The sequence below is a fragment of the Sciurus carolinensis genome, chromosome 8 (assembly GCF_902686445.1).
Source record: "Sciurus carolinensis chromosome 8, mSciCar1.2, whole genome shotgun sequence".
NCBI lineage: Eukaryota > Metazoa > Chordata > Mammalia > Rodentia > Sciuridae > Sciurus > Sciurus carolinensis.
In genome coordinates, this window is record NC_062220.1 from 7,582,294 (window position 1) to 7,602,345 (window position 20,052).

At 43.3% G+C, this 20,052-nt stretch overlaps 1 protein-coding gene across 3 annotated transcripts; it reads left to right on the forward strand.

Annotated features, from left to right (window-relative positions):
- The first annotated feature begins 632 nt into the window (after window positions 1–632).
- Znf786 (zinc finger protein 786) lies at window positions 633–14,107 on the forward strand. 3 transcript variants are annotated; one of them, XM_047561309.1, is made up of 4 exons: window positions 633–738; window positions 6,055–6,181; window positions 8,904–9,053; window positions 10,496–14,107. In XM_047561309.1, the coding sequence occupies exons 1-4, from the start codon at window positions 721–723 to the stop codon at window positions 12,562–12,564; spliced, it is 2,364 nt and encodes a 787-aa protein (XP_047417265.1). In that variant the 5' UTR covers window positions 633–720; the 3' UTR covers window positions 12,565–14,107. The 3 variants fall into 3 exon arrangements, with proteins under 3 accessions (XP_047417265.1, XP_047417267.1, XP_047417266.1); XM_047561310.1 differs by having other exon boundaries at window positions 654–778; XM_047561311.1 differs by lacking the exon at window positions 6,055–6,181 and having other exon boundaries at window positions 638–738; window positions 10,558–14,107.
- Window positions 14,108–20,052: the final 5,945 nt, after the last annotated feature.

Here is a 20,052-nt window from a genome sequence, read left to right on the forward strand (position 1 = left end):
GTCCCTCTGTCCCACCGAAGATGCTGTGCGCGCCCTCCCTCGCCCCGAGGGCAGCTCCCTGAGGCCTGGGCGGCAGCGCCCACCTGCCTCCCCCGCGAGGGCATTCTCTGGCCTGCGCCGGGGGCGCCACGAGCCCTCAACCCCGAGGCACACGACTCGTGGACCGGCGCCCAGCCCCTCGCCCTGCCCGGGACCAGCCTGCGCGCGCGCACCGCAGCGTCCCGGCAGGTGGACCCCTTGCGCAGGGCCAGCCTGCTCCGAGGGTCGCCCTTTCCCGGCCGCCTCCTCCTGCCGGGTCTGCCCCTCCCAAGTCCCGCTTGATCCACAGATGGTCCCCGGAGCCCAGGGCTTGGCTGCAGACCCGACGCTCCTGTCTGCGTCTGTGGATGCGTCCGCGGTCGCTGCCTTCTCTCTCCATTTGCACCTTCCTCCAGTTCTTTCAGGGAGTCTGCGACGGAGTCCCTCCCTGGGAGACCCCCGGAGCGTCCGGTGCGCAGCAGAGACGCGCGTTCTGCGGCCGCCGGCCCGGGACCCTGGCTGGGGGCCGACGGCGGGCGGCGCCCGCTCCTCCGGCCGCAGGGGGCGCTGCGGGCGGCGCCGAGTCCCAGCGTGCAGCGCGCGGCCGGCCGCGGGGCGCGGAGAGTCCGCGGAGCTGCCAGGACTGTGCGCGTCGCCGGGGCCCAGGCCCGGGTACTCCAGGCCGGCGAGACGGCGTGCGCCATGGGCGAGCGGGCTCCGGTAAGGGGCTGCGGCGCGCGGGCGCGGGTTTCGGGCTCAGGTGGGTGGCGCCCGCAGATGGCGAGAGCGGCGAGCGGCCGGCCCGGTGCCGTGCCGGGTCCCGGAGCCACCCCGGCGCCCCGAACCCCGAAGCCGCAGAGCGCGGGCCACCGGGCTGTAGGGAGCGGGTGGAGAGGGTCCGGGCCGACCTGGGTGCTGCACTGGCTGCGGCTTCGCGTTGTGGGCACCGAATGCAGAGCTAGTGTTCCCAGGATGCAAGACCCTGGGCGGTCGAATGAAGCCTGGCAGCCGCGGATGCGAAACCGCGAGAGCGTTCGCTGGCCTCGGAGGAGCGAGCGGATGGCAGCGGCTGCAGAGCGCGCATTGCTGTTCTAGGTTTTGTGGGAGCCACGGTTTAGAGGGGGTGGCTAATTTTTGGTCATATTTTTCTAACTTTTCTGTTGACTGTTCTTGCTGAATATTAAATGATTGAGATCATCATAAAACAATTTTTCTAGGTACGAAAGGTATTGTACACTTTTATGGAGAGAATTTTAAATGAGTGTCAGATATGACGTTCCCATAGATGAAAAAACTAAGTATAATACAGATTACAGATTTATTTATAAAAATCGCTGCAGTTTTATCAAATGGCAGTAACATATTTGCAAATGTAGATAAAGTTCAGTTGGAAAAATAACAGTACACATATATTCTACCACCCCCAGTGGATGCCTGAAGGGGGGGGTAATATCAAACTCTACAATGACTTTGCCGCCTTAACTAAGCCCTTATTGCACATTGCGACTGTAACTTTTACAGTTTAAGCAGTGACAGCAAAACTAGTGTAAGTTTCTTTTTCCCTTACAACTTCACGGATTCAAAAATGAGTTTCTGAGGCTGGCTCTGAACTTGCTATCCTCCTACCTCAGCCTCCTGAGCTGCTGGAATCACAGGAGCGCCTCAGGTCGTCTGACTTTTTTTTTTTTTTTTTTTTTTTTTTTTTTTTAAGGGAGCCCATTACAGCTTTTCTTTGGTAGTCCTAGCACTTTGGAACCAATATTAAGTAAAGTAATTGTTACCTGAACACAAAGAACTTTGATACTGTAACAGTCCATCTGATAATAGAAATGAGAGTAATCGGCAAATAGCATGGATTTGCTGGACAAAAGGATGATTCCTATCCTGGGTGCAGATTTCAGCAGGCTGCTCAGAATAGCACACAGTTTAAAACTTATAAATTGTTTATTTCTGGAATTTTCCATTTAATATTTTCAAACTGGAAAGTAAACCCTCCAATAAAGGAAAATAAATAAAGGTAAAAAAATTGTATGATTCTGAAAAAAAAGAGCAAAGAAATCCCTTTCAGATGACACTGCAAATCTGTAGAATTAATACAGTTTTGTTTTGTGCAGGACTGACAGTAGTAGAAACAGAACAGTGAGCCCAGAAGCTGACTGTATGCTATGGTGAATAGCTGTCCCCGACCCAAGTCCATGTCCCACATGGAACCTCAGATTGTGACCTTCTTTGTAAATACAAGTTTGTAATTGATTGATTAAGATGAAGTCATGCTAGAGCAGGCCCTTAATCCAATACGAAGCGTGTCCACATAAAAAGAGACAAGCACAGCGACTTGGCCTTCCAGATAGAGTGGGAACACCCAGGGTGAAAAGCTACCAGGAAGGCAGAAACAGATTCTCCCTAGAGCCTTAGAGAGAGCCTGGCACTGCGGACTCCTTGATTTCAGACCTCTAGCCACCAGAACTATAAGAGAATAAATTTTTGTTGTTTGAAGCCACTCAGTTTGTGCTACTTTGTTACAGTAGCCATAGGAAGAAATACACAGACCTTCAAAAGTAGTAGTTGGATGATTGACTTTTACATTTGAAAAAAAAATTATCAGATTACTGCCTCATACCTCACAAAACTTAAATTCTAGGTACATTAAAAATCTAGAGCTGGGTGAGGTGTCCATGGTCCTAGCACTTGGGAGGCTGAGTTGGGAGGATCACTTCAGCCCAGAGGTCCAAGACCAGCTTGGGCAACATAGTGAGACCCCGTCTCAAAAAAATCTAGACAAGAGGCTGGGGATTAGAGTGCTTGCCTCACAAGCACAAGGCCCTGGGTTCAATCCCCAGCACCGCAGGGGGAAAAAAAATCTAGACAAAAAGCAAAACTTGAGCTTTTGGGAAGGCAATGTGGTGTATCTTTATGAATTCAGTGTAGAAAAGAATTTCTTGAACAAGACACAAAAGAAGTCAAGTGTGGTGGTGAATACCTGTAATCCTATTGACTCAGGAGGCTGAGGCAGGAGGATTGTGAATTCAAAGCCAGCCTCAGAAACTTAGCAAGGCCCTGAGCAACTCAGTGAGACCCTGTCTCCAAATAAAATACAACAAAGTGCTGGGCATGTGGCTCAGTGATTAAGCACCCCTGAATTCAACTCCCATTTGCCCCCCGAAAAAAAAAAAAAAGAGACACAAAAAGGGACTTTTAAAAAGATTTACATATTTGCATTAAAATTGAAAATTTCATACAACATAAAAGAGCATAAAAAAATTAAGAGGTGAACCAAAGACCAGTGGAAATTATTTGTAACCTGTATCATCAACAGTCAATATACATATTGTATGAAGAATACTAGAAATGAAATTATAAGTGACCCAATAAAAATGTGAGCAAAGGGTATGACCAGGCACTTCAGAGAACTGAATAGAAATGATCTGTGGGGAAAACAAAAAGGTTAAAACACTGACATATTAAGATAATAGACTACTACACAAAATTAAAATAGCTATATATATGCATTCATATACATATATACATACATATACACAAATCTCAGAATGTTGATTGGAAATGCAAGTTACATTATAAAGCACTTATGTATAAGATATACAAAGAAATACTATATATCACTTGTGGATGCTTATGGGTATTAACTTTGAAATATGAACTGAGAAGCTTCCACATTCATCGTGTTTGCCTCCTCAGAGGGAATTCAACTGGAGTGAGCATAAGAACAATATGGACTGAGACAGACATCATTACCCTGTGTACATGTATGATTACACAAATGGTGTGAATCTACATCGTGTACAACCATAGAAATGAAAAGTTGCACCCCATTTGTGTACAATGAGTCAAAGTGCAGTCTGTAAAAAAGTAAATAAATAAAATAAGAACAATATGGAAAAGTGGTATTGCTAAATTATATTGTATATTGTGTGCATGCACAAATATGTAACAACCACCCCATTATTGTTATGCACAACTATTATGTACCAATAAAAAATGTGGGAAAAGGGGCTGGGGATATAGCTCAGCTCAGTTGGTAGCACACTTGCCTTGTAAGCACAAGGCCCTGTGTTCAATCCCCAGCACCAAAAAAAAAGTGGGGAAAAAAAAGAACAATAATGAAAATAGGAATCAAGAGAATTTAAGTTTCATCTGTCATGTTCTGCTTATTTCATTAAGAGAAAAGATGAAGAAAAATAATTAAATTTTGATGAATACTAGCATAAATTGAAAATTTTAAAAGTAATAAGCAAGAAGTCTTTTTTGAGAATTTTTAGAAAATATTTTTAAAGTAAGTAATCAGGTGAGAATAAGTGTATTTAACAGAAATAAAAACATACATTCAGTTATGTCATGCATTTCTAAAAATTCTAATGCTATGTGAAATTGTGCAGTAAAATCATAGTTGGCTGTCTTTCCCTCTGGTGGTGGCCTGTGTTCTTCCTTGAATGTTTATTCCTTGCTTTACCCTCAAAGGTGTCTCTCCCTCTCTCTCTTTTTTTTTAGATGTTGATATACCTTTTTTTAATTCATTTATTTATACGCAGTGCTAAGAATCGAACCCAGTGCCTCACACATACTAGGCAAGCACTGTCCCACTGAGCCACACCCCCAGCTCCAAGGTGGACATTTTTGACACCAGTTATAGATGGGCTCATCACACAAGGCAATCTGAGGTAGCCGGTAGGCGTGCAAAGGATGTTTGTATGCATTTGCTTATCTCAGCTCTGTGCTCTGTTCACATGTGCAAGGTTCCTCACCCTTGCCACTGTGGACATCTTCTGCTGGATGATTTTCTGTGTGAAGACTGTCTTGTGCATTGTAGGGTGTTTGGGGGCATCCTTGGCCCGTACCCTCTAAGTGCCAATAGCACCCCTCTTTATGACAATCAAAAGTGTCTGCAGATTTTGCCCAGTATCCCCTGGGGGACAAAATTGTCCTGATCGAGAACCTCTAACCTTGTTATTTCTCACAAGCAAATTCTCTAATATATCAGTCACAATGGAACAAATTCATACAAGTGTTATAGCAGAAATGTTTCATTAATTAAAAGTAATGGATCTTATTTAAATGTAAAGAAATAATTCATTTTAAAAACCCTAAATGTCATATTTAATATAACAATATGAACATAATTTAATAATAATGGAAACAAGTATACTTTAATATCCGTAGGAAATAAACCTATGAAAATAACAATTGAAGTTAAACTGGGTTTAAAGAAAATGGTTCAGTAAGATGCAGGATATATAGTTACATAACGAGAGCCTTTTAAACAAAAAAATACATAGTTCTAATTAAGAACCACTGATTTTCAAGTCAACCATAATAAACATAAATATTAATTTTAGGCTGGGGATGTAGTTCAGTGATACAGTGCTTACCTAGTTTATGCAAAGTGCTGTTTGATCCCTAGCACCACCCCAAGAAAGTTTTAAAACTGAAGATGATGAGCTGCAGCTATAGCTCAGCAGTACGGCGCTTGCCTAGCATGCATGAGACCCTGAGTTCGATCCCCAGCAGCACAAAAAATAAAGAATAAACAGAACTGAAGATGTTTATACCTTTTGACTTGGTAGTTCTCATTTTTAGACCTTATCCTACAAAAGCGAAAGCACTAATAGGTAAGGAAGCACATGAGGGCATTATTTCTAAGAGAATGGAGACAGTGGAGTTTATCCCATCATTGGGGCACGCTTAACTCGTAGAACACAATGCAGTTTACTGAAAACGAGTTTGCCTCTTTGTCTTGACCTGGGAAGATGGCCATGACATACCAAGTGAGTGAAGCTGAACTGTGGTTTGTTCCCACTGCATACCACAGGCACCTGTCCCTAGCTTGAGTGGGCGGGAAGAAGGTGTTGGAGGGACTGTGGTGGTGAACAGGGACCCACATGACTGCATGGGGAAGAGGAGTTCCCAGAGAAGAGGCTGCTGGCAGACAGAACAGTTGTCCACTGCACAGGTCTTTTAATTTAATGAGAAGGAGCTGGAGTCATCTTGAAGCACTCACAACTGTGTTGTGTGTTATTTCAGTTCCCTCTGACCTTTGAGGATGTCGCCATTTGTTTCTCGGAGCAGGAATGGCAGAGTCTGGAGGCATGGCAGAAGGCGCTCTACAAGCACGTCATGACAGCCAATTACCAGACTCTCCTCTCCCTAGGTAAGAAGCGGTCAGCTGTGGGGGTAAGTTTTGGAACCAGGTTCCGTGAGGTGTCTCTTGGCGTTCGTCTTTGTGAGGTAGGGAGAGTCCTCACAGGTTAACTCAGAAAGGCTTTTTACCCCATATTTTTTGGTAATACTTCTGTAAACATTACGAGTCCTCACTGGGGTACATGTTGCTATGTAAGAATATTTCTGACAACACATACAGGTGACCAGAGGTGATTAAATACATGTCAACACTTTGACATCATAATTTAGTCCCGGGTTACCATGATTTTCCACCTAGGAACACACCTGGCTCACACCCATAAATACCTGTGTATCCTTATCCTAGGAATGGCCTCCTCATAACCTTCCCACGGAGTTAAAGCCATCAGGAGGCTAGTGGTCTTCCCTGCAGGGAGATTCTGGCAGGGTGCACACTGAGGTGTTTAAGAGTAGCTGATTCTGTGTGGTTTCAGTAATGAATAGTCTTTTGCGTCTTTTTCCTTATTTAGTCTTTATATTTACTCTTCACTCTTTTGGGGTGGGGTGGATTGGGGTGGAGATTAAACCCAAGGCCTTGCACATGCTAGGCAAGTGTGCTACCAGAGCTACAACCTAAGCACCCTTATATTTCTTCTTATTTATCAAGTAAGAGTTTTTAAAAATCAGTCTGTTGTTAGGCCTGGGGTTGTACCTCAGTGTTAGAGCACTTGCTGAGCACATGTAAGGCCCTGGGTTCCATCTACAGTACCACAGGGCGATAGGGCTGGGGTTGTGGCTCAGTGGTAGAGCACTTGCCTAATGTGTGAGGCACTGGGTTTAATTCCCAGCACCACGTATAATTAAATGAATAAAATAAAGGTCTATCAACATCTAAACTTTTTTTTTTAAAAAGATAACAAAATCATGCTGAATTTTAATTTGCTTCACTGTTAAGCCATGACTTTTTTAGATTCAGATCTTTAATTACTTTCTTCTTTACTCATGCTTGCATCATCCATATGCCTCTGATTATCCCTCCTCTTAACCATACAGTCCATTTGAATGAATCTTTCTGTCAGTTCTCCTCAAAATAATCTATGCATCTAAAGCAATTCCAGCCTAGATTCCAGTAGGGCTTTTTATGGTCTGTAAGCTGATCCTAAAGAACACGGTGGAACAAAGGACCAAGAACAACCAAGACAGTTTTTTGGAACAAGATGGAAGGTGATTGTTCTCTCAGATCATGAGATTTCTATACAGTACTATGTTAGAGGGAAACATCTGATAGTGCCCATGTCGTCAGGATGTGAAGCAAATGAGGCTGTAATTAGCACAATCACTCCGGAGAGCACTTTGGTGACATAGGGTAAACTCGAAAACATACGTGATGCTGCCTGCCCTCCACGTGGAGGAAAGTAAATGCCTGTGATGTGCTGGCGTGAGACGTGCCTGTGAGCGGGAGGCAAGGCAGGCGGAGAGGCATTCATATACAGATGGCGTCAAGTGAGTGCTGAAAACATTTAAAGAGGAAGGAAGCAAGTTACAAATGATATGGTAACGTTTGTAGAGTGTTTAAAATCAACAACTATAACATTTATCTGTCTGTACATGTTTAGAAAATAAAAACGCCATAGCTCAGTAGTAGGATGTCTACTTATATACAAGCTCTGGGGCTAATTTCCAGCATCACAAAAGCATAAAAAGTAAGAAAGTAAAAATAAAGCATGAGAATGATAAATAGCAAATTAAGGGTTGTGCTTACTTTGGAGATAAACACCAAATCCAGGGGCTTAAATTATATAGTGTCTCTTGGCTCTGAAAACCCTGAAGCAAGTATGTCAACATGGTAAGATTTGACAAAGTTAGGTAACACCCAGGCCTTTCATATTTTTCTTCTTTTCATGTGCTAGAAAGATTTTTAATAAAAAAATTAAAACTTTGTTTCCTAAAACACTGTTTGATGAAATTTTTGCCTCAGCCAACTTGCTTTAAAATTGAACTCCTAGCCTTGTGCAGTGATCTACACCTGTAATCCCAGCAACTCGGGAAGATAATGTAGGAGGATCACAAATTTGAGGCCAGCCTCAGCAACTTAGCGAAATCCTGTCTCAAAAAATAAAAAGGGCAGGGGATGTGGCTTACTGGTTTGTAGAGTACCCAGCACCCAGTGAATAAATAAATATTTAATAAAATTGAACCCCTGAGACTGACTGTTAGTAAATGACTATTAAGAATATTGGGTCTGGGTGTGTTGCTCAGTGGTAGAGTGCTTGCCTAGTATGTGTGAGGCACTGGTTTTGACCCTCAGCACTGCTTAAAAGTAAAATAAAGTATTATGTCCACCTACAACTAAGAACATTTAAAAAAAAGAATATTGTAGGGGAGTGGTATTGGTCAGAGTATATTGTTAGGTGCATGTACAAAGATGTAACATCAAATCCCATCATTATGTACAGTTATAATGTACCAATAAATGTGGAAAGAAAGGAAAAAAGAACATTGAATCATTTGCCATTTTGTTTTTGGACCAAATACAGCATTGCTACACACATGGGGACCTCGACAAAATTAAAACAGCCCAGCTGATCTAATAGGTTTGGACAGACTAGGACACCCATTAGATGGGTGGGCAGTTTTGCTTCTCTTCATGTAAACCGGTGCCCTATCTCATACATTGTCCAGAGGCGAATTTTGAGAAATCTAGAAACAGTGTGCTCTAAATACAAACTGCCTTGTCTGACTTCTCCATACAGATGATAGACTTCCCAAGCCAGAACTAATATCCTGGATTGAACAAGGGGGAGAGCCCTTCAAGAGTTGGGGAGAATCACAGAAACCTGGAAACATGATTCACTCTGCTGATACACATTTTGATCCACATATTGAGGGAGAGCTGTTTGGAGGTGAGTATTAAGAAATCAAGTGCTGACCTTAAGATACTGCATTCAGATTTCTTAGTTTGCGTCTCTGATCTTGTCTTCCTGTTTGGTTGAGCTGTGGCTTGTATCTCACATATTCTATAGAAAGGCAGTAAAACATAGTAGTTAGGAGTGTGGGCTTTGGAGCCTGAGTGTGCTTCTTGCCTTTTCTGGGTGACCTTGGGCAGGTTATTGAGTTTTTCAATATTTTAATTCCTGATCTACAAAATGAAGGTAATGAAAATATAATTTTGGGATTCTTGAGGTTTTTTTTTTTTTTTTAAGCCAGGGTCTCACCGTGTTACCCAGGCTTGATCTTGAAATCCTGGATTCAAGCTAACCTCCCACCTCAGCCTCCCAAGTGGCTGGGATTACTGGCATGTTCCACAACACCATCTCAGTTTGGGATCCTTAAATGTCAGTATTAGACTGCTGAATGAAAACGTCAAATAGGAGCATTACTCCAGGAAATCTTGTCAGATAGTTCGTTTAAGTTTTTAGCTGCTGCTTTTTTTTGGGGGGGGGGGGGTAGTACTAGAGATTGAACAAAGGGGTGCTTTACCACTGAGTTGCATCCCCCGCTCTTAATTTTCCAAGTTGCTTAGAGCCTCACTAAATTGCTGAGACTGGTCTTGAACTTGTGATCCTCTTACCTCAATCTCCTGAGTCACTGGGATTACAGGTATACATCTCTGCACCTGGCTAGCTGCTGCCTTTTGGAGAGTAAAGGGTATTTATTTAACAAATTATTTCACTTTTTATTATCTATTATTAATTTTTCAATGAACTGCTTTAAAACATTGGTAGGGGCTAATGCAATTCAGTAGTCAAGCACATACTCTGAGTTTAATTCCCAGGGTTTGAAACACACACACACACACACACACACACACACACACACACACACACAGAGGCATGAGTAGGGGCAAGGGAAGAAGAAGCAGAGCTGATCCTTGCTGCCTGGTCTTGGGGACAGAGAAGCACACAGATGACATAGAGCACTAGTATTAGTCAGGGCTCTGTTAGGAACTTACTGTCATCATCACCTTGTGACTTCAGGCATGTTTGTACATAAAATGGGTTAAGTCTGATGTTCCCAAATGTGTAAGCATGGTCAGCAGGTTCAGAGGACGTGATGTGCTGGCACCATGCTTATCACCTCATGCACGTACCTCATCACATTCATAATGCTCTTACATATGTGTTAACATTTCCCTGTTTTTATAGGATAAGGAGCAAAGCCAAAAGAGTTTAGTTTCAGCAGACTGTCACCAAACTCCTTTAGGTCATGAAATGGAAGCACAGGACATTGTTGGGTAATTTAGTGGAAGCAGGGTTCTCAAGCCACCCTGATCACTATTATGGATCATTTTAGTCATTACTCATGCCATGGATGAGAAGACTGAATTTTTTGTTTTCAATTTCAGGAAGCCAGGAAGCTGTCAAATCAGGAGAAACTAAATGTCCTTTCCAATTTGATCCTCTTCAGAGCCAGTATTCCTTTGGACTGTGTTTAGGAGAAAGGGAAGATGTTTCCTTCCAGCCTGACCATGGCATTACCCTCATGAATCCAAAGACCCACGACACCCTGGCTCTAGCTGCAGTGGTCCCCAGCTCCAGCGAGTCTGCGCAGAGAGAAGAAACCCCAAGTCACAGAGCTCTGGGTCACCCTGGCTTGCAGGAAGCCCCCTCCTGGCAGAGCACCCAGCACCTTTGCCCTGTCTGCGGAGAAAGGTTTTGGCAGAAGAACCACTTAGCGAAGCACCAGAGGAACCACTCCAAGGATGCATCACGTAGGACCTGGAAGAAGTTCAACAAACCAGCTGATGCACAGGAGCAGGGAAATGTTGCCCGGAAACAGAGGCACTTCCGGTGTCCTGAGTGTGGGAAGAGCTTCCGCCTGAGGCAGTATTTGCTGAGACATCTGGCTGCCCATACAAGGGAGAGCCCGTTCCAGTGCCCTGAATGCAAAATGTGCTTCTGTCATGAGCAGACCCTTCACAGCCACCACCTCGGGCACAAGGGGGAGATGCCTTCCCAGTACCACAAATGCAACAAGAGCTACTTCTCTACGAACAGTGTGAAGGCTCCCCGGTCCCAGCACAGAGGGGAGAGGCCAGCCTCCTGGAGAAGTGGCATTGGTGTGCACTCAGGACAAAAGCCAGGAGCTGGTCTGGACTTTGAGGAGCACTGCCCCTGTGGGGACTCAAAGACTCAGCAGTGGGACCACAGCCATAGTGGGGAGAGGCCCTGGTCCTGCATGGAATGTGGCAGGTGCTTCCTCTCAAGGTCCAAGCTGGTCACCCACTTCGGAGTGCATGCGGGAGAAAAGCCCTTCCAGTGTCCAGAGTGCAAGAAGCGCTTCCGTCTAAGTGGCCTGCTGAGGGTCCACCAGCGCATGCACAGTAGGGAGCGACCATTCTCCTGCAGGAAGTGCGGCAAGGGCTTCACCAACCCGTGCAAACTCACAGAGCACACCCGAGTCCACAGCAGCGAGAAGCCTTTCTGGTGTGCGGAGTGTGGCAGGACCTTCTGCCAGAGGGGCCAGCTGCTGAGGCACCAGCGGCTGCACACAGATGAGAAGCCCTTTCAGTGCCCGGAGTGCGAGATGAGCTTCCGCCTAAAGAGCATGCTGAGAGCTCACCAGCTGCGGCACGGCGGGCAGAGGCCCTTTGCCTGCAGCGAGTGTGGCAGAGGCTTCACGCACCAGTGCAAGCTCCGCGAGCACCTGAGAGTGCACAGCGGCGAGCGGCCCTTCCAGTGCCCGGAGTGCAGCAAGAGCTTCCGCCTGAAGGGCATCCTAAAGGCGCACCAGCGCACCCACAGCACTGAGCGGCCCTTCTCGTGCGCCGAGTGCGGCAAGGGCTTCACGCGGCAGTCCAAGCTCACCGAGCACTTCCGCGTGCACAGCGGCGAGCGGCCCTTCCAGTGCCCGCAGTGCGACAGGAGCTTCCGCCTGAAGGGGCAGCTGCTCAGCCACCAGCGCCTACACACGGGAGAGAGACCCTTCCAGTGCCCGGAGTGCGACAAGCGCTATCGCGTGAAGGCCGACCTGAAGGCGCACCGGCTGCTGCACAGCGGGGAGATGCCATTCACGTGCGAGTGTGGCAAGGGCTTCGCCAAGCAGTCGAAGCTGGTGGAGCACATCAGGACACACACCGGGGAGAAGCCTTTCCAGTGTCCAAAATGTGACAAGAGTTTCCGCTTGAAGGCACAGCTGCTCAGCCACCAAGGCCTGCACACAGGGGAGAGACCTTTCCACTGCCCTGAGTGCGATAAAAACTTCCGGGAGAGGGGACACATGCTCCGGCATCAGCGCATCCACAGGCCTGAGAGGCCCTTTGCCTGTGGCGACTGTGGGAAGGGCTTCATTTATAGGTCTAAGCTGGCGGAGCACCTCAGAGTGCACGCGAAGTCCTGCCGCGCTCCAAGGGAGCCTGACACCAAGAAAAGGCGTAGCCAACTGTTCGCCATGATAGAGGCTGATTGGAGTTGAAGCGGGTTGGGACCCCAGAGCAGTGAGCAGAGCTGATGTTGCCCCAGAATCCTCAGCAACATGGGCTAAACCCACCAGTAGACAAATTTTAAGAACAGGGTTCTACTCTGAGCAAGAATGTAATACAGGTTAGGAATATGGGAGACCATAAAGGATTTTCTCTTCCAAAACATCAGTTGACTGGAGATGGAGCTCAGTGGTAGTATTGTGCGAGGGTCCTGGGTCCAATCCCTGGAACCTGGAGCAAAGAGAAAAAAAAAGAAAAGAAAAGAAAAGAAAACCATCAATTATATATTTCCTATCCATAGATAAAAAGAGATATTTGTTCTCACCTTCTTAGGTAGTAATTTTTGCCCAAATGCTAAGCTAGCTCTATAAGACGCCAGCTTTAATTACCATGTAAGAAAATCCCTCCAGTACTATCCTCTGAGAGGATGGGGTATCTAGTAAATGTCATTTCTACTTTTTACATTTTTCAGAATATGATTCAAACTGTTGGTTAAGTCCAGGAATTTTGTTGCTGGCTTGATATGCGCTTGGATTTGATTTTGGCTTATTTATTTTGAAACTGTTAGCCATAAGATTAATTCTCTGAATCTTTTGTCTGTTTATGTGAATGCTGAAGGTCTCAGTAATTATACATGGTTCCTCCTAAGGAAATGTTGATGATTTTAGCAAACTTGTGGCTAATCTGAGAAGAAACAAAAAACTAAAGGTGCTGAAAAGTTTAGTCAGGAGTTAGATCCTTGGGAATTCCAGAAGAGATGCTCCTTGAAACTGAGAGAGTGAGTGAGCCTCCCAAGAGTGAATATTTGAGCAGTTGATTAAAGGCTGATTTATGACAAAGTAATGAAGTTAAACAGCTAAACCAGGAAGCATTATAGGCAACAACAGTTTAGGGAGTTTCCAAACAAATGTTGACAGTAATACAAATATGTCCAGGAAAAAGGTGAGGGCTACCCTGTTTGCCATGTTAGACGAAAGACATGTGAACGCCAAGTGTACATACTTAGGGCAGAGTCATACTCTATACAAAGAATTCAAGTGTACTTACTTAGGGACAGAGTCGTACTCTATAGAAAGAATTCCTAATTTTCAGAGAGCTGACCTGAAATTCTGAGGGATGGCGGAAAATTAGATTTATCAGTAGTAGACTTTACTCCAAAACAATGTTTCACAAATGATTTTCTTTGGAACCCTAGCTTCAAAGATATTTTGTGGAGAAGAATTATATGGTCAGTTACACAAAGATCCTAATTAAATAACTGTTGCTGCTTTCTAAATGTGAATGAATACACAAATATTATCAAACTTTTTTGTGTGTGTGCTGGGGATTAAACCCAGCTGTACCAATGAGCTATATTGTCTTTTTTTTTTTTTTTTTTTTTTTAGCATTTTATTTTGGGACTGGGTCTTGCTAAGTTACTACGGGTTTCCTCAAGTTACTGAGTCTGACCTTGATCTCAAACTACTTACAATTCCCTTGCCTTGGCCTCCCAAGTCACTGTGATTGCAGGCATGCACCACCATGCCCAGCAAATTATCCTGCATTTGAAGAAAAAAAATTTTTCTACCTGAAAAAGAAAGACCAAGATAAGGGGGTTAAAAAAAAAAAAAAAATATATATATATATATATATATATATATATATAATTTAATTCAGGAACAAAAACTAATTAACTTTTATTTATTTATATTTTTTATTTATTTTTTGGTGGTACTGGGGATTGAACCCAAGGCCTAGCACATGCTAGGCAAACACTAGCACTGAGCTAACCTCTAACCCCTTTTTAAATTTTATTTTGAGATGGTCTTGCTAAGTTGCTGAGGTTGACCTTGAACTTGCAATCTTTCTGCGTCAGCCTCCCGAGTATTTGAGATTATAGGCATGTGCTGTCATAAATGGACAAAAGTTAAATTTTAACAAGACCTATTCAGAAAAGCTGGAGAAGCTTTTTTTTTTTTTTTTTTTTTTTTTGGGTGCTGGGGATCGAACCCAGGGCCCACTCTACTGACTGAGCTATCTCCCCAACCCCTGGAGAAGCTATCTTTATCATAAAACCAAAATGTAGTTTTATGAAAAAGGAAACATCTAGAAATAAAAAGTCCTAAGGAGTTTTTAAAACTGTGATTGTTAAAATCTTTAAAATCTCAGTAGAATTAGTTGGTTCTCCCAAAAAGTAGAACAGAAGATCCGGTAGGTGGAAAACAAGAGAATAAGTAGAAGATGAATTGTGCAGATGCTAGTTATGCAATTTTTTTTTTACTGAGAATTCGATCCTCTTTTCCCTTCAGTTTTTTAAGATTGCATGTATGTGCATATGTGATGAAAAGGGGAAGTGGGTGAAATAAATGAAAGTGAGAAAAGTGTACCCCCACAAAAACCCAATGTGATCACCTTTTTGCATTTATATAAAAACATTTGTGTAATAACAAGGAAATTTTGAAATTTAAAAAGTAATATAGAAAAATGAAGTTTAAATTTCACTGCCCCAGAGGGGCCTGAAGACTCCCTTTAATTCTTTTTAGAATGTATAGAGCATAAAATCTTTATAAATTAGGTACATAAAATATATAGAAAAATTTTAAATTCTACATCCCTTCAGAATTCTAAGATGCAAGTAGGGGTTTTTCTCAAACTCTAATATTACAGAGAAGGAAACAAAAACCACAATAAGTGCCTCACCCACAGTCTCAGACCTGGTTAGGGACCATGCTGAGGCTCTCTGCAGGTCTGATTTCAGAGAAGGGATTCCTGTCATTGCACTTAATTTGGAAATCCAGGAAATATGTGTTCTGTGGATAAGAAATGCCAGGTGCTCAGACACCAAAGACCAACACAGTTACCTAGGCCAGTTACTTTGTTGCAGAAGTAGGGTGGCCTGGGAGGAAAATGTCCAAATATGAAAGAAAAGCACAGCGGGGGGAAATGGGGAAAACTAGGTGTTCGGTGTAAAAATCACGTAAGCCCAGGTGATTCCTGGCATCATCTGGAAGAAACAAAAGGTTAATGAAAGAGATTCTCTGTTTAGGAAAGAAAAGTAATCCAAAAACTAATGCTTAGGAATGAAATGGACACTTCCTGCAGATTGGATGCAATTCATTGCCTCATTCTACCAAGACAGTTTTTGAGGGAGGTTCCTGTTACCCTAAATTAGGCAGTTTGGAGTTATTAAATAGATAAAAATGCAGAAACTTAGGTGTAATTGACAAAAGGCAGTTTGCAGATGTTTTAAAGTGAAATGGGAACAAACCACTCTAACAGAGACTAGAGGACTTCTTAACTGCGACCCCACTCTGTGAGAACAGTCGCGGGAGAAACCACTGCCTGATGAGAATCTGCCAGGGAATGTACAGAAAGGCCAGGCTCACAAAATAGGTAAATGAAAGGTTGTTGAGGGAAAGGCAAAATTTCTGAAGGAAAGAGCATTTTTGGTGTATTGATAGGAGAGAAAGATAGGATCTCATCATAACTATTTGGATGTCTATTAGATGGTCTCAAATTCAACATTTCTAAAACCAAATTCCCATTTTCCCTCCCTTACTCTATTCCTTCTATCATCAGTGAAAGGAAACTCTATCTTCTAGTTTCTGAGGTCAAAATGGTATTGTCTTTGACTTTTCTTTTTCGTTCAAAACTCTCACCTCATCTATCAGATCTTGGCAGCTTCTTCATCTTCAACATGTATTCAGTTTTCCCCTTCTCACCATTCCCTCCAAGACACCTTGTTCAAGTCAGCAACATGCATGTACTTGCGAGGCTCAAGCAGCACTCAGAGAAATTGGAGGCTTGCCCTCAGACAGTAAAGTCATATTTTAAGCAGCCGCTTGGGTCTGGGTGCCAAAGGGTGGCCACAGTGGTCTCCGGAAATCTTACAAGGTGAGAGATTCATTCCGTTAGCCTTTGGCATCCATCCATCCCATTTGAAAGATCTAATGGAATGCTTCAACAAGATCCCTGCAATAAAGACCTTCTTAGACTGAAGGCCTCTTCCCACTCCCACCAAGTCTTGACATTGAGTGATTCAACACCCCTTTGGAGGGCAGTGAAGGTTCCTGGTACATATTTGCACGGAACAAGGCAGCAGTATGGATGCCCCTGGTGTGATAGCTCAAAATAAGTCTGGGATAAAGTAGTCGGAGGAGAAACAAATACATGGTGTCGAGGCAGAAAAGCGTTTGAGAATTAGGTAATGGTCACCAGTGACAGAACGGGGATCAGAACTAAGAAAGCACACAACAGGCCAGTCGGCAATCACTGGCTCTGAAATCACTGGCTCCATGAAGGCCTGAGACCTGCTTGTGGCCAATAGCACCTCCAGCATTAACTAAGGAGGACTTTAAGACACCTGCTGAAGGATGCAGAATCTTATCACCGTTCCTCACCAAGGTCCTCAGAGGAAAGATGGAAGAGACCAAATCTTTCCTGAACCTTGGAAAACCACCATCGTGAATAGGTGAGTGATGGAGGAGTGGATGAAATGGTGAGTTGACTGTGGAACGACAATTCCACTTTGAAGGCAGTACAAAGTAGCAAAAATTGAGACACAAAAAGACGCTAGCCATGATCCAATTTCCTTAGTTGCATACAATTTCAGATCCGATCTTGTGTAACCCAAAGAGGAGGAGATCAGAACTGTGGTTATTTCCATCTTCTGCGCCAGGAGAGAGTCCCAGCGAGATTCCGACGCGGTTTGGGGCAGCGTGGGCTCTTGGCGCATCTTGCCCGCAGGCGGCGCTCTAGGAGCCTCGCCCAAGCAGCGTCTACGCGCAGGAGGCAAAGTTCCCAAGACCTGAGTGTCTCCATGGCAACGGCCTCCAGGGGGGTGGGTCCAGGGCACAGGCCCCGCCCACGGAAGCGGCTCCAGCTTCGCGAGCATCTCCCCAGCGGCTCCAGTGAGGCCTCTCTGACTCAGCGGTTCCGTGTCGGCCTCAGGCCCTTGCTGGACAGGCGCGGGAGGGCTCAAGCGATGCGGAGTCTTCAGGTGCCACCAGAAAACTGAAAATGAGAGAAACTTCCTAACTATTGAGGCCAGCACTACTGTCGTATCAAAACCAAAGATAAAATAAGAAAACTAAAGACCAATCAATGTCTTTTGTCAACATAGATGCAAAAACTTAGTAAAATTTTAGCCAGTCAAGCTCAACAATATGTAAAAATAATAATACGTCATAACCAAGTGAGATCTCAGGAATGCAGTGGTTACACTTTTCAAAATCAACATAATCCATAGTAACAAATTTAAAAAGAAAAACCATATGATCTATTTCTGTTTAAAAAAAAAAAAAAAAAAAACTCTCAGGAAACCAGGACTAGAGAGTAACTTCTTCAACTTCACAAAAGGCATCTACTAAAAATGTAGGGTCAGTATCAGATATAGTGGGAAAGGCTGAATAAGGAACAAGGCAAGATATGTCCACTCTCCTCAATACTCCTCAACAACATTACATACAGGTTCTGGCCAGTGAAAGAAAGAAAGAAAAATAAATGAAAGGAATTCACAACGAAGAAGAAATAAACTATTTGCAAATGACATGATTGGTATAGAAATAGAATCTACCATTGGAATCGCAGCAAAGCTACTGAACCAATGTGAGTTTAGCTATGCTGCAGGATACAAGGTCAGTGTACAAAAATCAGTGTCACTTCTGTTTACTTGCAATGAGTAATTGAAATTTAACATTTTAAAAATTTTCCTTAAAATAGTACAAAACATGTATTGCAAAATACTTGTAGAAGTAGGCTCTGCAAACTACTTGGCACATAGTGGGTGTTTAGTAAATATTGAATGAATAAAGTGGTAGAGTCTAAATTCAAAGCCATGCAGCCTGACTCCAGAGCAACTGCTTTACCCCTTCACAACAAATACAATAAATAGTTCTTGTTTCTAATATGAGGTTCTGGTTTTTATTTGTTTTATTTTGCTTAGTTTCTTTAAATCCCAATAGTGTTAGTAACAGTACCAAATATCTGGTATATTCTATCATTTGGTGACAGTGCAATTGAGTTCCAAGAGAATAATTTTATTTCAAATCTTAAAATATTTTCTTAAGGGACTGAGGATGTAGTTCAGTAGTGGTAGGGCATTTGCCTAGCATGAGTGAGGCCCTGGGTTTAAGCACCCAGCACGACTACAAAAAATAAAAATCTTAAGAATTACTTTACCTCTGAATAAGAGAAAGAATGGCTAAGACCATTGGTATAACCAAAATAAATAAATAAATAAAAAATGACTGGTTACCTATTTCTGCAAACTTTTGTAAATAATTTCTCATCACAGGCAAACCTCTGCAAAAATGTCAGGTTGGCCACCACTGTATGTGTGAATACTGCCCTTATGGAAGTTAGTACTCAAAAGTTATTGGAAGATGCAGTAACTCATACACCATTATATTATAAAACATGATAATAGAATCTGAGTAAGAGTTTATGCTTCTTAACTCTAGAATGGAGTTAAACATAACAGACATTCTCAGGTAGATGCTTGAGTAGCTGGAGTGTGGGTTTAGGACCTCATTTCAGTCTGTAATCATGAATCAAGGTGGGTCCTTCATGGGAGAGTGATGTTCTCTCAGAAGACAATGTAACAGCATGGTAAAATGATCATGATGTGATATTCAGTTTAAAATGTAGGACATAAAATTATACATAGATTGTATTTTACAGTTACATGGTTTTTGTTTTTTGATGGAGGGTTTCTCTGTGTTGCCCAGACTGGCCTTGAAGTCCTGGGTTCAAGCACAATCCTTCTGCCTCAACCTTCCCAGTAGAGGGAAACAGAGGCATGCACCACCATGCCAGCCAAAAGCAGAGATTTCTGAAAATTAATACACTTTTGGAGCTTTTCCCATTTTTACTGAAAAGGAACTGAATCATAATCAAGGGAAGGTAGTACCATTCCTAAGATCTCCAGCACATACAAGAAATTGTTTCAGCCTTGGATAGGATGGACTAAAAACTCATGGCCGCAGGTTGTGCAGCTGTCTGTCTCAGTGTAGTTTTCCAACCATATAAGCTCAGTTTGTGATGGCAGACATAGGCGTCAAGAGGGTCACAGATTCATCTAGAGACAATCTAGATGGGGACAATTACTTCCCTGTAGGCCATTCCCCAAGGACTGTGCAGGAGTAGAGGAAAACACATGTTCAAATTGACCTATAAACCTAGCTTAATAGTGTTAAGTGGCAGCCCAGGGGTCAAGTCGGGGGAGTTCACTTATATGAATGAAGTTTCCAAACTAGGAGCCAGTTCTATTAACAGTTGGCCTCTATATAATTATAACTAGTTATGGAGATCTTGATTAAAGTAATCATCTCTCTCTACTGTGGTCCTCCTCCCAGTGATCTCCCAGTCTGCTGTACCCATAACCAAATTCGATGAGATTTAGAGATGAAGAACAAGGAGCTTCCCAACTTGTTAAAGTCATATTTTACTTTTGAATGAACTTCTACTGTTGTAATCTAAACGATCTTATTATTTTTCATTTC

Bases quoted from the DNA above. Each gene is read 5' to 3' on its own strand.
- Znf786 (XM_047561309.1), top strand. The intron at 6,182-8,903 runs GTAAGAAGCGGT...TTCTCCATACAG, and splicing joins CCAGACTCTCCTCTCCCTAG to ATGATAGACTTCCCAAGCCA. The intron at 9,054-10,495 runs GTGAGTATTAAG...TTTCAATTTCAG, and splicing joins TGAGGGAGAGCTGTTTGGAG to GAAGCCAGGAAGCTGTCAAA.